Here is a 24,317-nt window from a genome sequence, read left to right as displayed (position 1 = left end):
ATGCAAAAATTTTCAAAAGAAATAAAGAAAAGGTTTTTAGTACATTGCTGTCTTGTAAATGAACTCACACCGTTGTTGAGCAAGACATTGATGAGGGTGAAGTTTTGGCTGGTTATCATGGTCCTCTTAGCATCATCATCAGGGCAAATAGCATCTGTTTGCGGTCAATTCTATTTTTGCATACTGTTTGCATTGTTATAACTCGTTTTTCACTAGTGCTCAGTTTTTGAGAAGCGTTCAGTATATCTGATCATCTGCTTCCTTTGAACGGACAAACAGGAAATGTTTTTTTGGGGACTTTCTGCTGATGCCTAACGTATCATTTCCTTTAATTTGCAGGTGTAATTGAAGCAGATCTTAAGATGCTGCTCTCTTTGGGGATGCTGATGCTCTCGGCCACACAGATTTACACCATTTTCACGGTTCAGATATTTGCCTTCCTCAGTCTGCTGCCCGTGGAGGCCGATATATCAGCTGTACGGTTCTGACACGTGTGCAGCAACAGTAAATTGATATGCAACATTTAAACACATGGTTGTCGGGCTGTAATTCATGGTTGCGTTTGTTTTTCAGTATTCTTTCGACAATAAAACAGAGAACTTTGATGACTTGCCAGCTCGATTTGGCTACAGGCTGCCCAGTGAAGGACTAAAGGTGAGTTAGCTATATGATATTGATGAAAGACACAGTATCTTAAAAATATATATATATACAGTTGAAGTCAAAACTTTACATACACCTTTCAGAATCTGCAAAATGTTCATTAATTTACCAAAATAAGAGGGATCATACAAAATGCATGTTATTGTTTATTTAGTACTGACCTGAATAAGATATTTCACATAAAAGATGTTTACATATAGTCCACAAGAGAAAATAATAGCTGAATTTATACAAATGACCCCGTTCAAAAGTTTACATACCCTTGATTCTTAATACTGTGTTGTTACCTGAACGATCCAAAGAAAAATCTTTCAGGTCCCACAAATTATTTGGGTTTCCAGTATATTTGTGTATTTGTACCCTTTCCAATAATGACTGTATGATTTTGAGATCCTCACACTGAGGGACTAATATGCAACTATTACAGAAGGTTTAAAAGCTCACTGATGCTCCAGAAGGAAAAGCCATGCATTAAGGGCGTGAAAACTTTTGAACAGAATGAAGAATGAAGTACATTTTTCTTGTTTTGCCTAAATATCATATTTTTTCATTTAGCACTGCCCTTCAGAAGCTACAGAAGATACTTACATGTTTTCCAGAAGACAAATTAAGTTAAATTGACCTTGATCTTCAAATTCAAAAAGTTTTCACACCCCGGTCTCTTAATGCTATGTTTATATTACATAGCCTAAATAATCATGAAGATTATATGAACTGCAATTATTTTTATAGTTTAAGTTTGTTACAAATGGTTGTCATCCAAAAAAGTATATTTGAATTAAATATAGAAATGCATGTTTCTCTTTTTTTCTTTATTTTAACATTTACATATTATAATGAAATATTCTAGCCCATCATTGGTCAGATCGCCTTGATAACAACAATAAATATTATTTTACTGTGTATAATACAATATTCAGGTTGGCTGGATTAAAAAATATCTGTGTTTATGTAAAGTATAAAAAAACAGATATAGAAAGGTTTTGATTACTTGGAAATATTTAAATAATTGTGCAATTTAAATAATAAATACAACTTATTTTACTTGCAAATATTAAATACATCTTTAAATATGTGTTTTTATGTACTGGTAATATATAATATATAAGTAATTCACTACAGCTTAAAAGTTTGTTAAATATGTTTTATTTATTTTCTTTTTTGAAAAATATTAATACTTTTATTTATCAAAGATAAATAATTATATTGCTCAAAAGTGACAGTAAGGGCATTTTATAATGTTGCAAAAAATGTCTAGTTCAAATAAATGCTGCTCTTTTGAACATTTTATTGATTAAAAAAAAAAATATTGCTGTTTACTGTAATTCTGATCAAATAAAAACAGCTCTGGTGAGCAGAAGAAACTTTCAGTTTAAAAAACATTAAAAACCGAGCCCAAACTTTTGAAGGGTAGTTTAAGTTACATTAAACTTAGTGTGCAATTACCAACAAAACAATTCTGTGAGTTTAAGGAGTGTTTCATATGAATGAATGACCTCTTGTGGTATAAATATGTTATTTTTACACTATTAGTGTTCATGACAGCTCTAGCCAGATGTGCATGTGAGGAGAGTTTATGCAAACATCAGCTGTTCGAGATTGTTTACCAGCACCCTGACGGTGTGAAAGGGGTTTGAAGTTAAAAATAGATGGTTTGACCCAACCCCCAGTCCTCAAACGTGGTGAATAAGTCTAGTTTAGTGAGTCTGGCACTGACCCTGTTCCATGTGACGAGTGGAGATGATTGACCCGAAACTGCTGCACTCACGCTCCACGTCTCCGCTAATGTGAGACCTTGCTCTCATCTGCAGAGCTCATGACCTCAAAGCAGAAACGTCATCAGAGAAGATGTGCAAAATCACAGATTTACACAATCAGCTGGCCGAACAACGGCTCGAGCTTAAGGAGACATTGTGTAATAAGTTGGTGTAGGATCCATCAGAAGCCAGTGAGATGTGTTTTTAACAGACGTTTGGATGATAACCAATGGCCTTTAATAGCGTAACTGGCTGATATTCAACTAAATATATGGGCGAAATGACTAAAATCCTTTAATGAAGCAATCTGTCTTAGTCCTCACTAAAAACATGAGCATTTGTTACAGCAGGTACAACATTGAATGTCCTGTAATTTATTGTCGAAGGTGGTGAGTTTGTTCCGGGTGTGACGTCTATAACAGTGCTGATTTAAAGGTGTTTAACTGCTGACAGTCTAAAGACCCTAAAAGGCAAGAGAAAGCTCTGACAGAGCATTTTACGAAGAGTAATGCGTAAGATGCTTTGGCGGGGCTGTGGAGGTATCCGACTCCGATTAAAATCAAGCAGGAATACACTGAATTGAATATCCAAAGGCACAATTGGTTGCTTAACAGGTGGCTGCAATGCAAGTTAACTAAGGCCGGTTTGGCCACACCCTCCCTTGGCAAAACGGGCCTTCCCTGGGACGGGCCCGTGGGGGTGTGACTTTCCGAGTTTTAAGGCAGCTCGTCTTCCATACTAACACACATATAGACGCTTGAGAGTCTCAAGCGCCTAAATGCTATGACTACAACTAAGTAGTATTTCAGGTCCGATACCTTTTCCGCACTATAGCGCCATCGATAGTATATTGCGCATGATGAGTGGCCAGCGTGGTGGCATCATCTCTCCCTTTTGAGGTGCCATCTGGTGAGCGGCGGGAATTTAATCACTACAAGTTCCTGCACCATCCTTTCCTGCCATCCTTCAAGGACGCCGGCCCTGGGTTGTTCCTAAACCCACCACAGCAACCTGCCTGAACTTATCGTTGGGGAACCGGGAACCGGGCGAGGCCAATCAGCTTAGGGGATCTTCGTATCTTCCAGGTCTTCTTTCTTGAACTTGGTTGTGGGAATTTCCGTCGTTGACTTCTTCCAATCAGACTGACTACAGCAGCCTTTCCATCGATATCTTGCTCCGATCGCCACAATCCATCAAAGCACATCCCAATCCAACCTTATATATATTGATCTTCACACCATCAGGTCCATCCCCCTCCAACCATGCCTTCAACAGCTGAGGACAGAGGCAGCAAAAAGCCGCATAAATAACAGCAAATAACCTTTAACAAGTTAAAGGTTTCTCTTTTGGTCACATGACAAAGCATTAATCTCGCAAAACCTTGCGTTTTCTATCTACATGCTAAATCTTTATGTCAAGAACATAACTATAACAATTGCTATATTAGCGTCCACACCAACGGACAATAACGTTCTTATTATAAGTGTGCACTGTGATTAAAGGGATGGTTCACGCAAAAATGAAAATCAACTCAAACCGTTGCAGTCTGGCAGTCATATAATGGCAGTCAATGGGACTCACGGCTTTGAGAGAAAAAAAACATACACAGACAAAACCAAATTAAACCCTGTGGCTCGTGATGATACATTGAGGTCTAAAGACACGAAACGATCGGTCTGTGCAAGAAACTGAACAGTATTTATATAGTTTTTTTTTTTTACCTCTCATCCATCGCACGGTCCAACTGTCCTGAGCACATTCACAACATCCGGCGCGTGGCGCGCCATCTATCTCTCAAATGGACCATTGACTCTATTTATAATCTCAATAAGGAGTGTCAATGGTCCACTTGAGAGATAGGTGGCGGTAATGCACTTATAAATCTACAATCTGCTGTAAAGCAAGAAAAAGATGCGTCACGCGCCGGATGTTGTGAACACGCTCAGGACAGTTGGACCATGCGGTGGATCAGAGGTAAACATTTATATAAATACTGTTCAGTTTCTCGCACAGACCCATCGTTTCGTGTCTTTAGACCTCAATGTATCACCACGAGCCACAGGGTTTAATTTGGTTTTGTCTGTGTGTGTTTTTTTTCTCTCAAAGCCGTGAGTCCCATTGACTGCCATTATATGACTGCAACGGTTTGAGTTAAAAAATTTATAATTGGATCTTTTATTGACTAGAAAACAATTGTTCAGAAAGTTATTCCAATGACATTGTTTCCTCAGTGTCGTTATCGTTACTTTTGCAGTGCAGACTGCGCTATTCTCCTAGAATTAGAACAGTTGTTAAAACTGTATAGTTACTGTTATAGTCATCGTCCTTGGTATGAATGTGATAAGTGAAATTTTGCAATTTTTTTTTTTTTTTGTTAACAACTGTTTATTGATTTTTTCCAGGAATAGTAGCCCAAAACAAAAAGCAGCTGTACAAATCCAGAATCCACCCCACCCCCCGGTAGACCCCCAAAATATAATAAAACAAATAAATAAGCAAAATAAACTAATAATAAAAATAAAAATTAATTAATATTAATAGATAAATAAATAACAATAAAATAATTTTAGAAAAGATGACACAACATCAAAAGCTGAATGCCACAAATCCACAGCCTTCACACTAGATGCATGAATACGAGAAGTAGAGAGCTCCATCAAGATAATGTCCAAACGATACACCGTCCAGGTTCATCTGTCCATCGTGTGAGGAGGACTCCAACGGTTGACTTTGCAGACGAATGTTATTAAATGCGACAATGAAATAAAGATCCAAAGCTATTCTGCAAATTAACCAACCCTAAATGACTGATTTCCGAACAGATATGTTACAGAAAACTCAAATGAGCACGTCACCCGTTGTGGATATTCAGTTTTGCTTTGTGGCTAAGTTACAAATCTCTGCCCACACCAACATTACTGCTTAACCAAGAGGCTTGTTATTAGTCAGTGCTGCGCATTTGAGTGTCAAAATTGACCAAATTTGAACCCAATGCGAAATTCGCATTTGGAAATTACTTCATCACCAGAAGTCCATTGGGTGAAATTCTTCATTGCGCCAATTGCCACGAAAACGACGGGACTGTGGATATTAATTTTTGTTTTGTTGGCTTGCTATTGGTCGGCACTGCAAATTTGAGTTTCAAAATTCACCAAATTGGAGCTCAAATCGAAATTTGCATTGGGAAATTTCTTCACCACTGAAAATTCATGCCAGTTCCCATTGAAATGACCAGTTTTCACTCGTAAAATTGCATAGAGCGACAATAAAAGATTTATGCTACTTTGATTTTAAGTGTGATATTATTTGGACAACAGAATTGAATAATAGTTCCTAAAATTAATTGGCTTTCCACAGCAGTTCTACATTGCACTAATTGTTATGCCCGAACCGTGCTGATTTTCTGATCCTGATTCACTGACCTAATCACACAAGCCTTATGACATGTTGGTGAAAACTGTGAAAATGACTTAACATCTGTGACTTCTCCATTTCACTTTGATTTCCCCTTCTTTGTCAGCTCAAACCAAAGTGATGTGTTTAGAGGTCATCCAACAAGTTTTTCATATTTTCTCTAAGCAACAGCGTTCACCTTTGTCCTGCTAAGATGGACACGACGTAATATGCTTATCGCCATCTATTTTTGCTAAATATTGTGTTGGGAGTTAATCCCTGCCGGAAAATCCAGCTTAATCTGCTCTCTGTTTTGGAGCATGGCGGCCGATCTAATCTAGTCATGAGCTGGTAAATCATCTTGGACCAGCAATCTACCTGCTGCGTTATGTCACCAAAGTGAAAATGTAAAGAACCGCAAGGGCTGAGGGCATCAGTCAGAACAGGAAGTAGCGTTAGACCACTTCCTGAAATGCAGGGTCTGTGGTTGCATTTGCTTTCTTGTGCCATTTTGAAAAAATATATATTCTCTCCGAACCCCGATGTTCAATAGTCCTGGTTACTAAAATTAAAATGAAAACTGAAAATACGAAAATAAAAGTTAATATTAACAATTATGGTATAGCTGATACCAGTAAATGTCTGATATTAAAGTTATATAATATTTTCTTCTAAATAAATTTCTTCTACTTAAAATTAAAATCTAAAACGAAAATAAAAAAAACTAAATTAAATCAAGTTTTAAACAAGTGCATTTAGGCTTCACAAGCCTGCTTTATTTAATCAGTCAGTATTTAATATAATCATTTAATAATAACAATGCAATTTTTTTTTTTTTTTTTTTTTCAATTTAAGTATTTAATATAATAATTTAATAGTAACAGTTATGCTATGGTATATTATACTGGCCTCACAACATTATAATGTAAAGTTTGTGAAATAGTACATTTTTAGTGAACATTTTTAATATATATTCATTTAATAATAACTTAGTTTATAGCTGCTTATATATTTTTCGTTTCTGAATAAACTAAAAACTACTATTAGTTGTTTTAAATGCCACAAGAGCATCACAACATTATAATAACGAAGAAATATAGATGTTAATTTTGACAGAATGTTTTATTGTGTTGTTTTTAACACATATTTTGAAGTCAGCGTTAGATAACAGGTGGCCTAAATGTAAAAACAGAGGAAGTTAGATCTAAAAGCTGACCTAATGTCATAACATGCATCTGTAACGCTCAGTAATGCAGTGCGTCTTGTGTTTGTGTGGCCTACTTTGACTCCTCCTCATGTGGTCATGTGCTGGCCTCATGCCTGCCTGCTTTCATGGCCCAAGAATAACCCATCCTTAAAAAACAGGAAGTGTCCCTCCTGATGAGGCGACACTCGCCTTCAAGCGTTTCTTCATTGTTCAACTGCCTTCTTGATGATTATGGGACAAAAATGAACCTCACAACATGTCTCAAAATAAAAGTGTCCGATTGGGGTTACATTAGCTGTGTTTCCATCCAAAGATTCGAATTTAATTTATGCGCAAAACTGGAATATCGCATGAAACATTTGTGAATAAAGCAGCGTTTCAGTGCACTAGGTGGAATTTGTTTCCATTGTAGTTTATGCACATTTTTTCTTATCGGATAAAAAGTTTAAGCGCATTTTTAGAATTTTTTCACATCTTGGCGTTTCCATCCAGCGTTTTATTTTTTTAATGCGATATTCCAAAATGCGCATAAAAATAGGTGGAAGGAAACACAGCTAGTGTTAAGAAGTGAAGATAAGAGCTGTCTTGTTCTTTTTCCTCTGGAGTTTCCCCAAGACTGTGTTGTTGTAGTTGTGTGTTCGGTCCAGCAGTAGGAGCTGTTGGGAGTCTTGTGCTCTGCTGATAATGTTTGTTCCTGTGCGCAGGGTTTCCTGATCGGCGCCCGGCCCGAGAACGCCTGCGTGCCGATTGACCCCCCTCCCCTGCAGGACAGCCTCAGCAGCGCCTTCATCCTGCTGATCAAGCGCTTCGACTGTAACTTTGACATCAAGGTAGATCTGACAGCAGACCCAGGGAAGTTTGTTTCCCGCACAGATTCCCGTTCTCCAGAGTGTCACAGAGAACGTGGCTTGTTTATACACGCAGCGTAACGGGTCAGAACGCCCTCCACGATACCTGACCCTGTGCCAACACATGAAATCATCAGGCAACTGACTGCATGTTTTCTGCAGCATCACACTGAAACTAGCAGTTTAACAAAGCCTACTGAATGCTGGTGGTGGAAATAACTGTGTTTCCATAGGATTATGTATGTATGAATATTTTAAATGAGTTTTTTTTTTCATTATTTTTCTTTAATTATATATTTCTATTTAGCTTTTAATTTATTGTAATATATTTAAATTATTTACTTTTTTCAGGCACCACTCCTCTTTTTTTTATTTCTTTTAGGTCATAGTTGTTCATCTAATATTTATATAATATTTTATTTAACCTTTATTTCAATTAATTACATTTTTTAATAGTTTTAATTTTAGTCAGGGTTATTAAAGTTAACTAAACTATAGTTATAGTTAATTATAATTGTTATAGTTAACTAAAACTGAACATTTGTATGAAAATGTTGTTAGTTCAAATAAGTGTTAATTTTAATTCAAATAAAAAACTTATTTTTATTAAACTTAAGCTTTTTTAAAACTCCTTTTATTTCAACATTTTTAATAATACTAATAAATAAAAAAATGAAAAAAATATATAGACAAAATAACATTAAAAACACAACAAAATTAAAACTTTACTGAAAGAGTAAAGAATAGAAAAATAAAATATAATTCTAAAATCTATATCAGTTATACTAAAATAACACTGATCTTAGAATCAAACTGATTTCATGATTTTATATATATAACAATAACAAGAATAAAAGCTACATTTTAAATAATCAAGTCATTTTTTTATCCAAATAAGAGGTACACTATTATTTTATGACATTCTAGTCTCCTAGCAATGCTCGATAAAGCACTTTGTCCCATCATGCTTTTGCTCAGGTTCATTGACTGTGTGTGTGTGTGTGTGTGTGTGTTTGGTCAAGAGTGTGTGTGTGTGTGTTTGGTCAAGAGTGTGTGTGTGTGTGTGTTTGGTCAAGAGTGTGTGTGTGTGTGTGTGTGTGTGTGTTTGGTCAAGAGTGTGTGTGTGTGTGTGTGTGTGTGTGTTTGGTCAAGAGTGTGTGTGTGTGTGTTTGTGTGTTTGGTCAAGAGTGTGTGTGTGTTTGGTCAAGAGTGTGTGTGTGTGTGTGTGTGTGTGTGTGTGGTCAAGAGTGTGTGTGTGTGTGTGTTTGGTCAGGAGTGTGTGTGTGTGTGTGTGTGTGTGTGGGTGGTCAAGAGTGTGTGTGTGTTTGGTCAAGAGTGTGTGTGTGTGTTTGGTCAAGAGTATGTGTGTGTGTGTGTGTGTGTGTGTGTGGGTGGTCAAGAGTGTGTGTGTGTTTGGTCAAGAGTGTGTGTGTGTGTTTGGTCAAGAGTGTGTGTGTGTGTGGTCAAGAGTGTGTGTGTGTGTGTGTGTGTGTGTGGTCAAGAGTGTGTGTGTGTGTGTGTTTGGTCAAGAGTGTGTGTGTGTGTGTGTGTGGGTGGTCAAGAGTGTGTGTGTGTTTGGTCAAGAGTGTGTGTGTGTGTTTGGTCAAGAGTGTGTGTGTGTGTGTGTGTGTGTGGTCAAGAGTGTGTGTGGTCAAGAGCGTGTGTGTGTGTGTGTGTGTGGTCATCCACTCACACCTGATGTTGCTCATCATCTCTTCAGTGCTTTCAGTGGGGCTCCAGAGTGCTCGATTTCTGTCTGTCTCCATTGTCCAGTGAGTTTTTTTTTTTTCTTTAAAAAAAATTTAAAGAAATTTATTCATTAATAATTCATGCTCTTTAAAATAAAAAATTATATACAATTTTACCTTGACAGATGTTTTTAAAAAACGTTTTTGAAAATAAAGATAATGTTTGTATAGTCACATGCATTCAAAATATACAAAAAATATGAACTTTTCAATGGTTGCACCACATGACATTTTATTTTTGACATTGAAAACTTTTTTTTTTTTTTTTTGTGGTTGTTTTTTGAAAATATCTCAAATCCATATGAAACGGACACATTTCTAATATTTCTAAATTAAAAAACTATATAAATTCATAAAACTTATTTTATAAAGGACACACTTAAATTATACAATGCATTTTTTTTAAACTGTTCTAATAATATATATATATATATATATATATATATATATATATATATATATATATATATATATATATATATATATATATATAAAATAACAATTCAATAATAATAATTATAATACCAATAATAAATAATTTTAAAATGTATTTGTACAAGTTGTATAAATTATTATTTTCCAAATATTACAAATTTATAATACAAAATAAATAATTATTGTTTTTTTAAAATGTTATAATTTGTTAGTTATATAGTTTCATTTTATCAATTAAAAACAATTTTTACAAATTTTTAAAAATATATTAAATTATATAATTCATAATACTTATAAAAAATATAAAATTTTAAAATGCTATAATGTTGGTTATAAATATATATATATATATATATATATATATATATATATATATATATATATATATATATATATATATATATATATATCTTTTATATATATATTAAATCCATAATTTATATTAAAAATGTCCTGCTATTACTCCTAAAACTACAAACACGGGTAACATAGAAACGCCTCCGTCCAAGTACGCAAATGCGCTCCTAAATGCAAAACCAGCCCCCGCTCTCCAAGATGCGCTTCACTGTGAACATGTTTAATGCTGTTGGCAAATAATATGCAAAAGACTTGAAGAGGTCTGCCTGCAGTGTCTGTTGACCTGCGGGACTTTGGATGACTTCCAAACACAGTCTCGTAACGCCTGTCGAACTGTTCGAAATATTTTTCCTATACCACAATAAACCGTTAATCTTCGACAGCGCTGTGGAATTTGTGCACCTTTGTAAGGTGTGTAGAGATAGAGTATGGTAATAAAACATAAGCTAAAAACAAAAGCATAGCAGTTTGGCGCATCTTTCGCAATATTTTCTAATGACGTGATGATATTATATCTACAGCTGATATTTTATCTGTGAGCTTCACGTGCCGTGAATGCGATTGATGTCTGAGGAATGTCTTGAATGTTTTTATCTCACTGCTTGCTCAAACATTCACTAATCACTAGGAATCTCACTCTAGACCACATTACCAAGAGCACACGTTAATATATACAACAATACAGCACTAGAATGTATTTAAAATAGTTTTATGTATCTTGGTTGTGTTGCATGTGATTCTCAGTTCTGTCATTAGTGGCCGCTGTTAAAAATGCAGGCTTTTAAAATGAATGATACCGAAAACAAGACAAAACTGAGCTGAAATGACAAATACTCAAGTTTTGTCCTCTCTACTGTGCACATGTCTTCACTGATCAAGTCTGAAAATTACTTATGATGTGAACATTCATTAAAGAAACCTTTATGGCTTAAAGGTTATATTTTTCAAGATTTTTATTCGTCACATACACAATTATACAGAGTATAACCAGCAGTGAAATGTAAGTCAGGTCCGCTCCAAGGACAGTGCAATTGTATAGAATACAAATATTAAGAAAAATAAAAGTAGAAAAAAATAAAATATAAAAAAATATAAATATAAATGGGCAGGTCAGTATGTTGTTGACTTAAATAGTAATAAGAGGAATGTGCAAAAAAGTTGTACAGGGTATTTAAATAGCAGCAATATGAGGTAGAAAAGATTATGAATAGCTATTGATATGGTGATATTTACATGGAGTCATGTGATGTTATGACACAGAGTTAGAGTTTAGGAGCCTGATGGCCTGGGGGAAGAAGCTCCTCCTAAGTCTCTCAGTTTTTGCCATCAGGCTACGGAAGCGCTTACCAGATGGAAGCAAAGTGAATAGACGGTTACCAGGGTGATTAGAGTCCTTGATAATTTTGACAGCTCTATTTTTGCAGCGTTTGAGGTAGATGTCCTGCAGAGAGGGGAGAGCAGACCCTGAGATGCGCTCAGCTTAAGCGCACAACTCTCTTGTGTCTCTTGCTGTCTCTTCCTAAAGTCCATGATCAGCTCTTTAGTTTTGCTCACATTCAGAGAGAGACAGTTGTCCTGGCACCATGATGTGAGTCTCTCTACCTCATCCAAGTATGCGGTCTCATCGTTGTTGGAGATGAGGCCCAGAACCACAGTATCATCAGTGAATTTGACAATAGATGTGGAGCTGTGAGAGGACACGCAGTCATGCGTGTAGAGAGAGTAGAGCAGGGGACTCAGGACACAGCCCTGTGGGGCTCCTACTTTTAAAATATATTTTTACTGGTTGATACACTGATAAATCAGCTAGGGATGTTAAATGATTAGCTTTATGTGTATTTATATATACATCATAAATATACACAGTATACACGCATATATTATGTAAACAAAAACTTTTATTTTGGATGCGATTAATCGCGAATAGTCATTTGACAGCACTAGTATGTATAAATACTTGACAGTATTTTTAACTCTCTAATTTATATATTTTTATTCTTAACAATTTGCTTTTATGCAGAATTTTACTTTAAGATGATTACATTCGTAACAATGATATTCTGTAAAGTACTCATTACCATGTGTTAAAATTTCTTACTTTTGAATATTAAATATATTTATACATTTTTATACGACAACTATTGTATATACATTTTAAAATAAAGCTTTATCCAAAATATTAATTTTATCAGATTTTTTTCCGTTACAGTAATGAAAATGATTAAGGTCACATTTAAAAAAGCAAATCTTTCTTATTTCTTTAGATTTCAAGGGGAACTCTGATCCAGACATGTTCTTGAACACACTAAACCTGTGTGTACATGTGAATAGACAATACTTGTGTCACACAAGACGTGTGTGTGGGGGTTGGAGGAGTGCACGTATGACGCCTGTGTTTATCTGAACACAATGCTTCTGTCTCTGTCCTCGTCCTTCTTCAGGTCCTCCATGCTCAGAAGGCTGGCTACAAGGCGGCGATTGTCCACAATGTGGACTCTGATGACTTAATCAGCATGGGATCCAATGATCGTAAGTTCCTGCACACGAATGCATAAAACATGCAGCGGAGACACACGCTCATGTGTTCTGCTGCGGGACAATGCTGTGATTCACAAACCTCTGCCCCTGTGCTGCTAATAACCAACGCTGTATTTATGAAGTCTGAGCCGTGATGTTGTTTGACTTGGGATGTCAGGATGAAGGCCAAAGTAGAGGAACCTACCCTTCAGCATTCTTAAGTCAAGTCAAGCTTTATGCAATGTGTTTGTGTGGTTTAAGGTTCAAAAAACTCATTATGTTCCACATACTGTACATTATTGTTGCTCCTTTATGCTCCGCCTTTCTGAAACGTGTTGATTTTTACAAAGCTCATCGTTCTGAGAAGCGAGGCGTGCTCTGATTGGCCAGCTATCCAGTGTGTTGTGATTGGCCGAATACCTCAAGCGTGAGACGGAAATGTTACACTCCTTACGGTATTGTGATGCTGTGTCCCGCCACGACGACACAAAAACAATAAAAGCCATTATAAATTAGGCATTTGTTGCATCCAGTGGGGACATAATTACTGATTATAATGACTCATACTGTCTTTTTACGCGGCGTGATGCAAAGCGACATTACTATGTCTGCATTTGTGATCGGAGAAATGCCAAACAAGCGCTACTCTACACAGCTCAAAACTCACGTTTGAATAGTCAGTGGCAAATTCTTTAAATAAGAAATCATACTTACAGGCTGTGAGTCAGAAGCACCAGACTGTTCTTGTAAAGTTGGAATTGCCCCATTTTATAGAAACAGCCTTTGTGCAGCCAGCATTGTAGACTGCTCTTCCAGGTTCAGGAAATAGTCCTCCGTAAAATGCGCTGCACACACTCTAATATTTGGGTTGAACTGTTCTGAAACAGTGTTGTAAATATAACTTAACCACTGATTTCTAGTTGTGTCCTCTTTTGGAAGCCCAAAGAAAGTAGTTTCGTGGCAGAGTCTTAACTTTTATAAAGAATATCTCTTTGGTTTTGAGACTTTAGTCTTTGCAACTTCAGGGATCTTATCTATGCATGAACAGCTTGTAACACTCCAAAGAGAAAGCAAAACTTGAAATCGCATCATATGACCCCTTTAAACTTAAATATAAACATACAACAGTAGAAGTAGGGGTGTGCGATATGACGATGTTTGATCGTGGATGATAAAAATGTCTCCACGATCTGCTTTTGAAGAAATATCGTAGTATCGTGCTACAGCGCACATTATATCAAATACAGTTCTGGTGCCTCCGTCTCTATATACTGTACAACAGGACATATAGCAGTAGAGTTACTCTGACAGGACACTGCACTTATTCGCGATCGCAAAAGTACATTATTTGCACACAAGCCTTGCTGGTTAAATGTTTAATTCGCGCGCTGCTCTGACGTGTGCTTTCCTGAAGCACGCACACTAAAAAGCCTGTCTAACAGCGCCTGATTACTCAACTAACTTATCTTTTGCGCTAATACTGTCAAAACACACAAGGTTTACATACAGACTGAGTTGGTTATCTCTAAAATGAAAGTAAATAGTTAAGAGAGAAACGGATGCGTGCCTGTATATTAGATGCGTGCAGCTCTTAAAGGGACAGGACACTAAACGTGCTGTTGACTGTCATTAAAGGGATAGTTCACCCTAAAATTTAATTTCTGTCATTATTTACTCACTCACATGTTGTCCCAAACCTCTATTAATTTCTTGTGCTGAACCCAAAATAAGATATTTTGAAGAATGAGGGTAACCAAACAGTTGCTGGTCCACATTGACTTTGATAGCAGGAAAGAACAATCCTATGGAAGTCACTGAGGACCAGCAACTGTTTGGTTTTCCACCTTCTTCAAAATAGCATTTATGTTCAGCAGAAGAAAGAAACTCATTCAGGTTTAAAACAACTTTTGAGTAAATGATGGTATAAAAATAAAACATTATGACAGAATTGACAGAATATTTATTTTTGGGGGAACTATTCATTTAACGTTAACAAAACGCAAAGAGAAAAATCACTCCCTATTCTTGACTGAAAAACTTTAATACAGTTGCTTTAGGAATCAGTCTATCTAGTGTTTTATTTTTATATTTGTTCATTCAATCTCATTGAATGCTCTGCTAAATACACCTATTGTACCTGGAAATAAAGCAGTTTGTTTTATTTGTATATTATGCGTATTTGTAATGTGTATCTTTGTTCTTATTTTTTAATAAGAAAGATAAAATGATGACAAAGATTTTTATCTTCGCCCACTTTGGCCTAAATATCTGCCATGTCTTTTTTTTTGTTCCCTTGAAAGGCTTTGTCTTTCTAGTTTGGCTGTAACGCTAAGACAACTTATAAAACCAACATAGTAAAACCAACATGACAAAAAATCGTGATAAAATCGTGAATTGTGATATTTCTAAAAGAAATTGTGATATGATATTTTTTCCATATCGCCCAGTAGAAAAACAATCATAGACCTATACAACAGTTAATCATCTGACTATACATATACCTTACATAGTTGACCATACATACACAAACCGAGACGGTACAAAAACTTTACGTAAATAATATACATGAAATTGGGCAAAAGAGATATTTTGAAAGGAATAGGTTACTCAAAAATGAAAGTTTTCTAAAAATTTACTCATCCTCAGGTCATCCGAGATGTAGATGAGTTTGTTTCTTCATCAGTTTGGAGAAATGTAGCATTACATCACTTGCTCAGCAATGGATGCTCTGCAGTGAATGGGTGCCGTCAGAATGAGAGTCCAAACAGCTGAGAAAAACATCACAATAATCCACAACATATTTCAATCAACTCTCATATAGATTTAACAGCATTTGACTATAATGGAGTGTAGGATTGATATTGAGTGATATAGACAGGTGGTGCTGGGGAGGGGGAGGGTTAAATTAAACTTTCAGTTTTCATTTGTTTATTTATTTGAAGTAAACTATTCCTTTAAAGTGGACAAAATAAATATTATTTAACATTTTAAAATACACTCGATTATTTAACATTCATTTGTTTGAGGAATCAAAGTGAATCGCAATCAAATCTGGTGGCATTTAGTGTCTTAATGTACGCATTTTGTTTGCAGTGGATATTCTGAAGCAGATAGACATTCCTTCAGTGTTTATTGGTGAAGAAGCGGCCAACTCTCTCAAAGAGGATTACATCTATGAGAAAGGGTGAGGGCTCTATTTCACTGCTGAATACTTCACTGTTCAAATGGTTACTTAACAGAAACATCTGATGAATTCAGCTTCGTTGGCTGTCCAAGAGTCATATGACACTGTAGAAAGTCTGCTGTTCACACAAAGCCTGAAAATGTGACCAGGTTTTCCACACCAAAATTACTGACTTGGTTCATATATTTAATAAAATATATATCTATTTAATACAAATATTACATTACATGCATAGACAATAATACGTACTGTTTATGAGACCTGTCGTAAAAAAGCAGTATCACACTCACAGTCTTGCTTTGTGTTTTCAGTGGTCATGTGATTCTCATGCCGGACTTCAGTCTGCCTCTGGAATATTATCTGATCCCATTCCTCATCATTGTTGGAATCTGCCTCATCCTCATTGTAGTTTTCATGGTGAGTCACGAGTGTGTGTCATTTAAAATAAGTAAATAAATACACTTATATAACATGCAAGTAAACAATCAAATATCATAGTCTTGACTGACATGTTTACATCTTTTCAATCTCAGATCACAAAGTTTGTTCAGGACAGACATAGAGCCAGGAGAAGTCGCTTGCGCAAGGACCAGCTGAAGAAACTCCCGATTCACAAGTATAAGAAAGGTAAAAATAAGAAAAAAAGAGATATCTGAAATAAATGCAGTTCTATTCAACAAATTATCCTGGAAAAATATCACAGTTTCCACAAAAATATGAAGTAGCTCAACTGTTTTCAACATTAATAATAATCAGCAATGTTTGTTGGGCAGTAAATCAGTATATTATTATGATTTCTGAAGATCATGTGACACTGAAGACTGCAGTAATGATGCTGAAAATACAGCTGCAGATCACAGAAATAAATTACAGTTTAACACATATTCACATAGAAAAGGTGTTTTAAAATTATAATAATCATAATATTGCTGATTTTTCTGTATTTATGATCAATTAAATGCAGCCTTGATGAGCAAAAGAGACTTCTTTCAAAAACATAAAAAGCCCTCCAGACTTTTGCCAGAAGTGTAAAATTATCACCAAGGTTTCTATTCGTTATGTGTTTGACCATTAAATTGTGTAAAGATTCGAATAGTTCTAGAATCTGATTCAAACGTCAGTTAAAAAGATGTAACATGTTTGATTCATGCCATCAAATCAGTTCTTTTAAACGGTTTAAATTCAGTTAAATACATAGTTCCTCTGGAAACTATAAAAAGCCATTTCAAAGCAAATACGTAAATACTGAAATATATATTATTTAAAAAAACAAATCAACTTTGTAAAAAACAAACAAAAAAGTTGTAAAGAGTTAACGTCAGTTGTAAAATGTTAATGTTTACTGAACTTAAGTTTCACTTAAAACGGCGGTCTAATTTGTGTTTGAGGGAAAATCCAGTGTTTTGTAGGCTCTTCCACTTATTACTTATTTCCTGTATGTACCAAAAATATTGCAGCACTTCTGTTGTAAGCAGAACACTGTATACTTTGGATATACACTCTATACTTCGTTAGAATGGGCTTTTAGCCTCTTTATTTTGATGTTGTGAAGCTGTCGTGTTGCTGGTTCATCAGTATTCGGTATTATCCGGACAGCACAACAGGATGTGGGAGAAATGTGGAATTCCCCTCCCGCGCCGTTTCCACCTCCTCAGTGAATCATCAAGCCATTTTACAACCAAATCAACACCGTGACCATTCACTGTGTGCTTGCAGGAATGAGCATCCTGTTCAGCTCGCTCATAGTGCATTAGAAATGCGTTTGCTTGTAAACATGAACGGAGACGTTCCTCCTGAAGGTGTCAGATGTCACTTTCACTGAGTATAAGGAAAGACTGCGGTCTGGTTACAGACACACCTGTCTTCACGTATCCTCTTTCAAACATTAAACAGATGAAAGGTGTGCGAGATTTCCTAAAGCCAGCGGGCCGGCGGCAGCAGAACGTCTCCGAGTCATCTCTTGTGCTTCAGATATTCAGAGCCAGATAGCACACGTACGTCTGCAAGATGTCTGTTAAAGATCTCTTGATCTGGAAAGCATCTGCTGTCTACAAACGTCTGGCAGACGTCAGTTTTACATGCATTCTAAATCATAAACATCTTAAAGACATCTAATAGACGTCTATTTGACATCTAAAAGGAAACGTCCTGTAGACGTCTTGCAGATGAGCAAACACCCTAAAATATACGTCTTGCAGACATCAAATAGACGTCTCGGAGATGTACGTGTGCTATCAGGGGAGCAAATGAGAGTCATATCAGCGTGAAGGTCATTTGTAATATTTACCAGGTGTCATGTGGATAATTTACCTGCAAGTGAATGCAACCAGGGCGCGTACTTAAAATTGGTTCAGAATTAAGCTTTATTTTCTTTATGCAAAACATATAGACATGGGTGAGGCAGCTTGCCTATTTGAATGATGTTTAAATGACTAGAGTGAAGAATAGGACTGTCACGAAACCAGATTTTCACTACAGAATGATCCTGGCCAGTAGAAGTCATGATAACTATATTATTGTGACCGCTATAGAAAAAACGGTTCAAAAACGTGTGAAAAAACAACAACCTGTTAATCTGTGCTAACTATAACTAGCTAACTATAATGAAAGGTATATTAGCATCTACACCAGCGGACGATAATGTTCTTGTTATAAGTGTGCGATGGATTTTTGTCGTCTGCTGCTTTAAAGCGCCATCCACACCAAAAACGATAACTGTTAAGATAAGCTTAATGACAACTATAATGTTATATTAGCATCCACACCAGCGGACGATAACTTATTTCTTATCTTAAGTGTGTGCTGCAGTTTTGTCTGCTGCTTCAAAGCCTCGTTCACATAAGAACGATAACTGTAAAGATAACGATAACTGTATTAGTGTCCACACCAATGCACCATTTATTAATTATAAGCATGCTCTACGTTTTTGACGTCTGCCACTTTAAATGCTTATGCTCTTTAAAGCAGGATGGATTCTGATTGGCTGTTTTAATTGGAAGAATCGCTCTGAAAGTGATTCCAACGATATTGTTCCACTGTATCGTTAATGTCTCACTTCTCATAGAATTAGAACAATTAAAAAAAATGTATAGCTATCATTATAGTTATTATCCTTGGTGTGAACAGACACCCTTCTTTTTTACGTCTCGCTTTCATGTTTTGAGATATTGCATCATCTTCTGTTTTCGTTATGACGGGTGGCATCAATAATAAATGTGCAGTAATTTGAGTGTCAACCAGACACTGGTGCTGGATTTTTTCTGAAATTATTGTGTGTAGTATCAACACAGCATCTGTATTTCATTTTTTATATATATATATACGGTTATCGTCAATACCTGTATATTGTGACACCTCTAGTGGATATTACGTTTTTGTCTTAATAGCATATTTTATTATTATCATTTACACAATATATAACATATTTATTAATTGTGCTAGTTGGAGACCTAGGGAAAGCTAAACCACAGAATGTTTTTAAGAGTTTAATAATATTTAGTTCGCTGCATAAGAAGTGATCATATTAATGAGATTTACATTTGAATACTAGCGGTTTACTAAATACTGTGCAGTGTACACTACATACTGCCTACTATTCTTCAGTATTCACTTTGCAATGATACATTTTTCAGTGGTTGTCACATGACCTTAACACTGAAGTGCATTGCATTGTGGGATACACTATTCTGTCTAAAAGGCTTTGTTGTATATTGCACATTTTCACAAATAAGCAGTTAGCCTACGTCCGAAATTGCATATTCACTTTAGAATAATTACTTTGTGACCGTTATATTCTATATAGTATGCCGTATTGAAAATAATCTAAACTTACATTATTCACATTTTCATACACCACCCAGAAAAATATTTATTATTGAGAATATGAACCATTTTTAGCATTTGGAGGAAAACATTTTTTTTTGAGATGGCACGACTTACCCTAAAGCATGTATATGATATTTAGTGATATATATATATATATATATATAGCATGTAAATGATATATGCGACCCTGGACCACAAAACCAGTCATAAGGGTCAATTTATTTAAATTGAGCTGAATAAATAAGCTTTCCATTGATGTCTGGTTTGTTAGGATAGGAAAATATTTGAAAATCTGGAATCGTGAGGGTGAAAAAAAATCGAAATATTGAGAAAATCGCTTTTTAAAGTTGTTCAAATGAAGTTCTTAGCAATGCATATTACTAATCAAAAATTAAGTTTTGACATATTTACGGTAGGAAATGTACAAAATATCTTCATGGAACACTATCTTTACTTAATATCCTAATGATTTTTGACGAAAAGAAGAAAAAGAAAAATGGATAATTTTGACCCATACAATGTATTTTTGGCTATTGCGACAAATATACCTGTGCTACTCATGACTGCTTTTGTGGTCCAGGGTCACATTTATAGAGTTCTTCCTAAATATATGATTACAAAAATAAATAGAAGTGCTAGATTAACTGACACATCTTACCCTATGTCATTTTTACACAAGCAGTTATTTCATCCGTATGGACATTACTGAGGCTTTTGAATCCCGTCACACAGATAAAGGCCTGCAAGCGTGTGTTTCACCCTGACGTTCACCTTCCTCTGGTTCCCACTCGTGGCGTCTCTGCTGACTCGTTGGTTTTCTTCATCCGGCCGCTGTGCTGATTCATCTCTTCTGCCAGCCGCTGCAGTCTGCCTCACTGAGAGAGCGAGCGGGTTTTTCCTGTCATATGACCGCACAGCTGGACCGTAGACCCAGAACACACAGCTGCTGTCATGGACGTTATTCGACACATAGCGGAAAACACACTGGCTTTACTGCAGGCTCTGTTAAACTCTTTAAAGTAAAAAGCAATGGTGATTTTATTTTCTAGTTCCAAAAAAGTGCCAATATTTGCAAAATCTAAACGTTTGCGACTCACTATTGCAAGTCTACTTGATGTGTTCTTTAGGAAAATTGTAAAAAAAAAATAAAAAAAAATTCTAATTTAAAAAAAAAATAAATAGTGCAAATATATCTTGAATATTGGAAAAGTCCACTGAATTTACTAAAATCATTGCGAAATTGCTATTTACTTTATCTTGAGGAAACAACAATGATTATAGTAAAGTCTCAATAAAAAAATGATACAACTTAATTTTTAATTATCTATTGCCAAACAAATCTGCGCAAATATATCAAATATACACACAACCTTTGTGAATCACTATGGCAAGTCTACTTGATGTGATCATGAATACAATTAATGGTGGGGAAGGAAAAATAAAAAAAACTTCAATTTTTTTATTCAATTTTGGTTCATTTTCTATTACCAAAAAATTACTGCAAATATATCATGAATATTGGATACTACTATCATCGCGAATCGCTGGTCTACTTGACGTGATCTCGAGGAAACTTGATCATGAGGGAAAAACGAAGATTGTAGTAAAATCTGAAGAAAAAAAAATAATCGAATATTGGATCTTGAAAGCACGAATATTGGCTCGCTGTTTGAACATGGTAATGGTAAACTATATTATGAAGTGCCTTTCAAACATGTAACCCAGTAGATGCAGGTTTTCCCTTAAACCATAAATCTTCATCAGTTCAGAACGAATGAAGAATCTCCACAAGGTCATTGGCTTCAGAAAGTGTCGAGTTATTTCTGTTGTAAACAGTGGATTGGTAACATCCAAATCTGCTGTCTCTGTGAACTCTTCAACCAACCGTCCTGCAGATACGAGCTTCTCCATATACGGTCACATGCAGCCATGGCAGTGTGTTCATTTAGCACTTATATAAACACTGTGCATCATTCATTTGTGCAAGGAAACCTGAAAAAAGCCAGAGGAATTTGAAGGAGGGCAGGACGAATTCCTGGACTTATTGAGCCTGGAATGTTTTCCTTGATCCACAAAACCCCGAATCTGAACGCAAACGCTGAACTTTTATCAATCATGTGCTGCAAGTGTGAAAATCAGAAGCCCTTCTATTAAAGATATCGATGTAATATATATATTAATTAAATAATCTGTTTCTTAATTCCTCGTAGGTGATTCGTATGACGTGTGTGCTATTTGTTTGGATGAGTATGAGGAGGGCGACAAGCTGCGGGTCCTTCCCTGCTCACATGGTGAGTTTCCAGCTCGTGATCAGCTAAAAATGCTAAATTTAGCTGTTAAATCACTTAAATATTTCAGATTCAAAACAAGTATTGTCAACAGCGTATGTGCTGCTTACAACTAAAAATAATGGAAAAAATCAAAACAATTAGTTTTAGTTTTTATGACCAATAGTATTATTCAATTATGAAATTAAGCATTTGTTGAAATGTTGTAACCACATGACAAAAATAAACGGCATTAGTTTAAATAGGTCAGTTAATGTAACAGTCCAAAATAAATAAACCAATTATAATTAGTTTATTTAGAAATTAAAAATAATTTAATGAATTAAATTTAAATGTAGTATATGTAAACATTTATGAGATAAATAAAGGCATGGCTTTTTCTTTCTTTTCATATGTAAAAATATATAAAAATAAAAGTACACAATAATCATTAAAATAATTTGTATTTTACATGTAATATCAATTTATGCGCAAAAATTACAATTTTATATGTATTAAAAAAAGTGTCAGTTTTAAGATTAATCTTTATTTATTTACTAATATTTTTTATAAATTAAGAAAAAACATATCATGGCATTAAAGTGCAGAATAATAATTAGAATCATTTATACATTAAATACAATTATCAGTAGATATTTGAATATAAATTTATTGCATGCAAAATGCACACATATACACACTTAATGTACAATGGATAGTCATGGGAGATCGTTTTAGTATTAATTTTTCATTACTTTTATTTAGTGGGAATTTTAAATGAACTGCTAATAAATGGAAAGGATTTGGATTGTAATAGATCAGCTTTGTAACGATGTGTGGCACTAATTCTCTCTGCACCAATCATCAGCCTATCACTGCAAGTGTGTCGACCCATGGCTGACCAAAACCAAGAAGACCTGCCCCGTGTGCAAGCAGAAGGTCGTGCCAGCTGACGGCGACTCCGACTCAGAGACCGAGTCGGGCGACAGCGGGGGCGAGGAGAACGAGGTGTCAGAAAACACGCCCCTGCTGCGATCTGTGGCCTCCACCAGCGCCCATTCTTTCGGCACCATGTCTGGCTCGCAGTCCCATCCCGACGCAGAGTCCTCGGACTACGACGAGCGCAGCGACACCACTGACAGCGAGGAGGAGGTTACGGTGGAGACAGTCGTCATACAGCTGCAGCAGGGCCTTCCCGACAACATGGAGGCCAGCGCTTGAGGCGTTAGCAGACGCCAACTCTCAATGAGATTCCAATACGATTCACCGTCACTTACAGTTTATCACCACACGTCTGTTTAACGTTCGGCAATACTATGCAGCAAAATTTTATAAATCATGATTTCCCCCCAAATGAAGTGTGCAATTGTGCCAATTTGGTGAAATGTCACCCTTGGGAATGTCATTAGCGCTTGCTGCCAAACTCATCTCAATCTGATCGCGACCAACTGCATGTTTTATACGACACAATAAGACTTTATTAGCGACACTAACGACACCGTTTTAGTTTGGATCATTAACAGCGGAGCAGTTCTAAACACCAGTCACTCAAGTGATCTTGGAAGAGTAGTTAGGTAATAACACATTTATATACTGTAAGTAGGAAGTAAGTTGGGTAAGTAAATTCAAAGTTTTTTTTTTGATAACACAACGTGAACTGTTACTGATGTCTGGTTGCCTTTTAATGTTGCTTTACTGTAAATATACCTTTCTGCTCACTCATTTCTAAGTAGTCTACATTCATTTCTCTTCATGAATAAAATACTACACCTTTTGCGGTTTGTGTGTCAATTTGTCATCTAGTTTTGAAGGTGCTGTATGTAACTTTTGACTGCATAAATGCATAAAACACTAGTAATGTTTAGGAAGCATGCTTAGTTCACATTTGTTTCTCCGAAAAACAAAGCTAGTGTTAGTTATTCTACTTTGAAATGTGTGTTCCTTGTCGGAATGTCTGTTTTTGTTTTGGTCTGTGACTCCACCCGCTGCCAGTTTACCCAATAGTATTTTGACACCCCAGGTTGCCAGGTGGTGGACAACACTGCGTACTGAAATCAGCAAACAAACTGGATCAGAGAGCCAAGAAGCCTCGGCTCTATGACCTGATACTGATTAA

General features: G+C 35.8%; 1 protein-coding gene across 2 annotated transcripts in view; it reads left to right on the top strand.

The window, feature by feature from the left end:
* LOC306867148 (E3 ubiquitin-protein ligase RNF13-like) overlaps nucleotides 1-23,975 on the top strand; it is a 25,901-nt gene extending 1,926 nt beyond the window's left edge. For both annotated transcript variants that reach the window (XM_079412699.1, XM_079412698.1), the window contains exons 3-11: nucleotides 340-476; nucleotides 574-654; nucleotides 7,725-7,850; nucleotides 12,850-12,937; nucleotides 16,019-16,109; nucleotides 16,421-16,526; nucleotides 16,643-16,736; nucleotides 22,145-22,225; nucleotides 23,070-23,975. In XM_079412699.1, coding sequence (XP_079268825.1) covers nucleotides 363-476; nucleotides 574-654; nucleotides 7,725-7,850; nucleotides 12,850-12,937; nucleotides 16,019-16,109; nucleotides 16,421-16,526; nucleotides 16,643-16,736; nucleotides 22,145-22,225; nucleotides 23,070-23,422 — 1,134 coding nt within the window. In that variant the 5' untranslated portion in view covers nucleotides 340-362 and the 3' untranslated portion in view covers nucleotides 23,423-23,975. The remainder of the gene's footprint in view (nucleotides 1-339; nucleotides 477-573; nucleotides 655-7,724; nucleotides 7,851-12,849; nucleotides 12,938-16,018; nucleotides 16,110-16,420; nucleotides 16,527-16,642; nucleotides 16,737-22,144; nucleotides 22,226-23,069) is intronic.
* The last annotated feature ends 342 nt before the right edge of the window (nucleotides 23,976-24,317 follow it).

The sequence above is a fragment of the Barbus barbus genome (genome assembly GCF_936440315.1).
Source record: "Barbus barbus genome assembly, chromosome: 49".
NCBI lineage: Eukaryota > Metazoa > Chordata > Actinopteri > Cypriniformes > Cyprinidae > Barbus > Barbus barbus.
The sequence above is the reverse complement of the archived record's forward strand: the minus strand, read 5'-3'. Positions and strand labels throughout refer to the sequence as shown.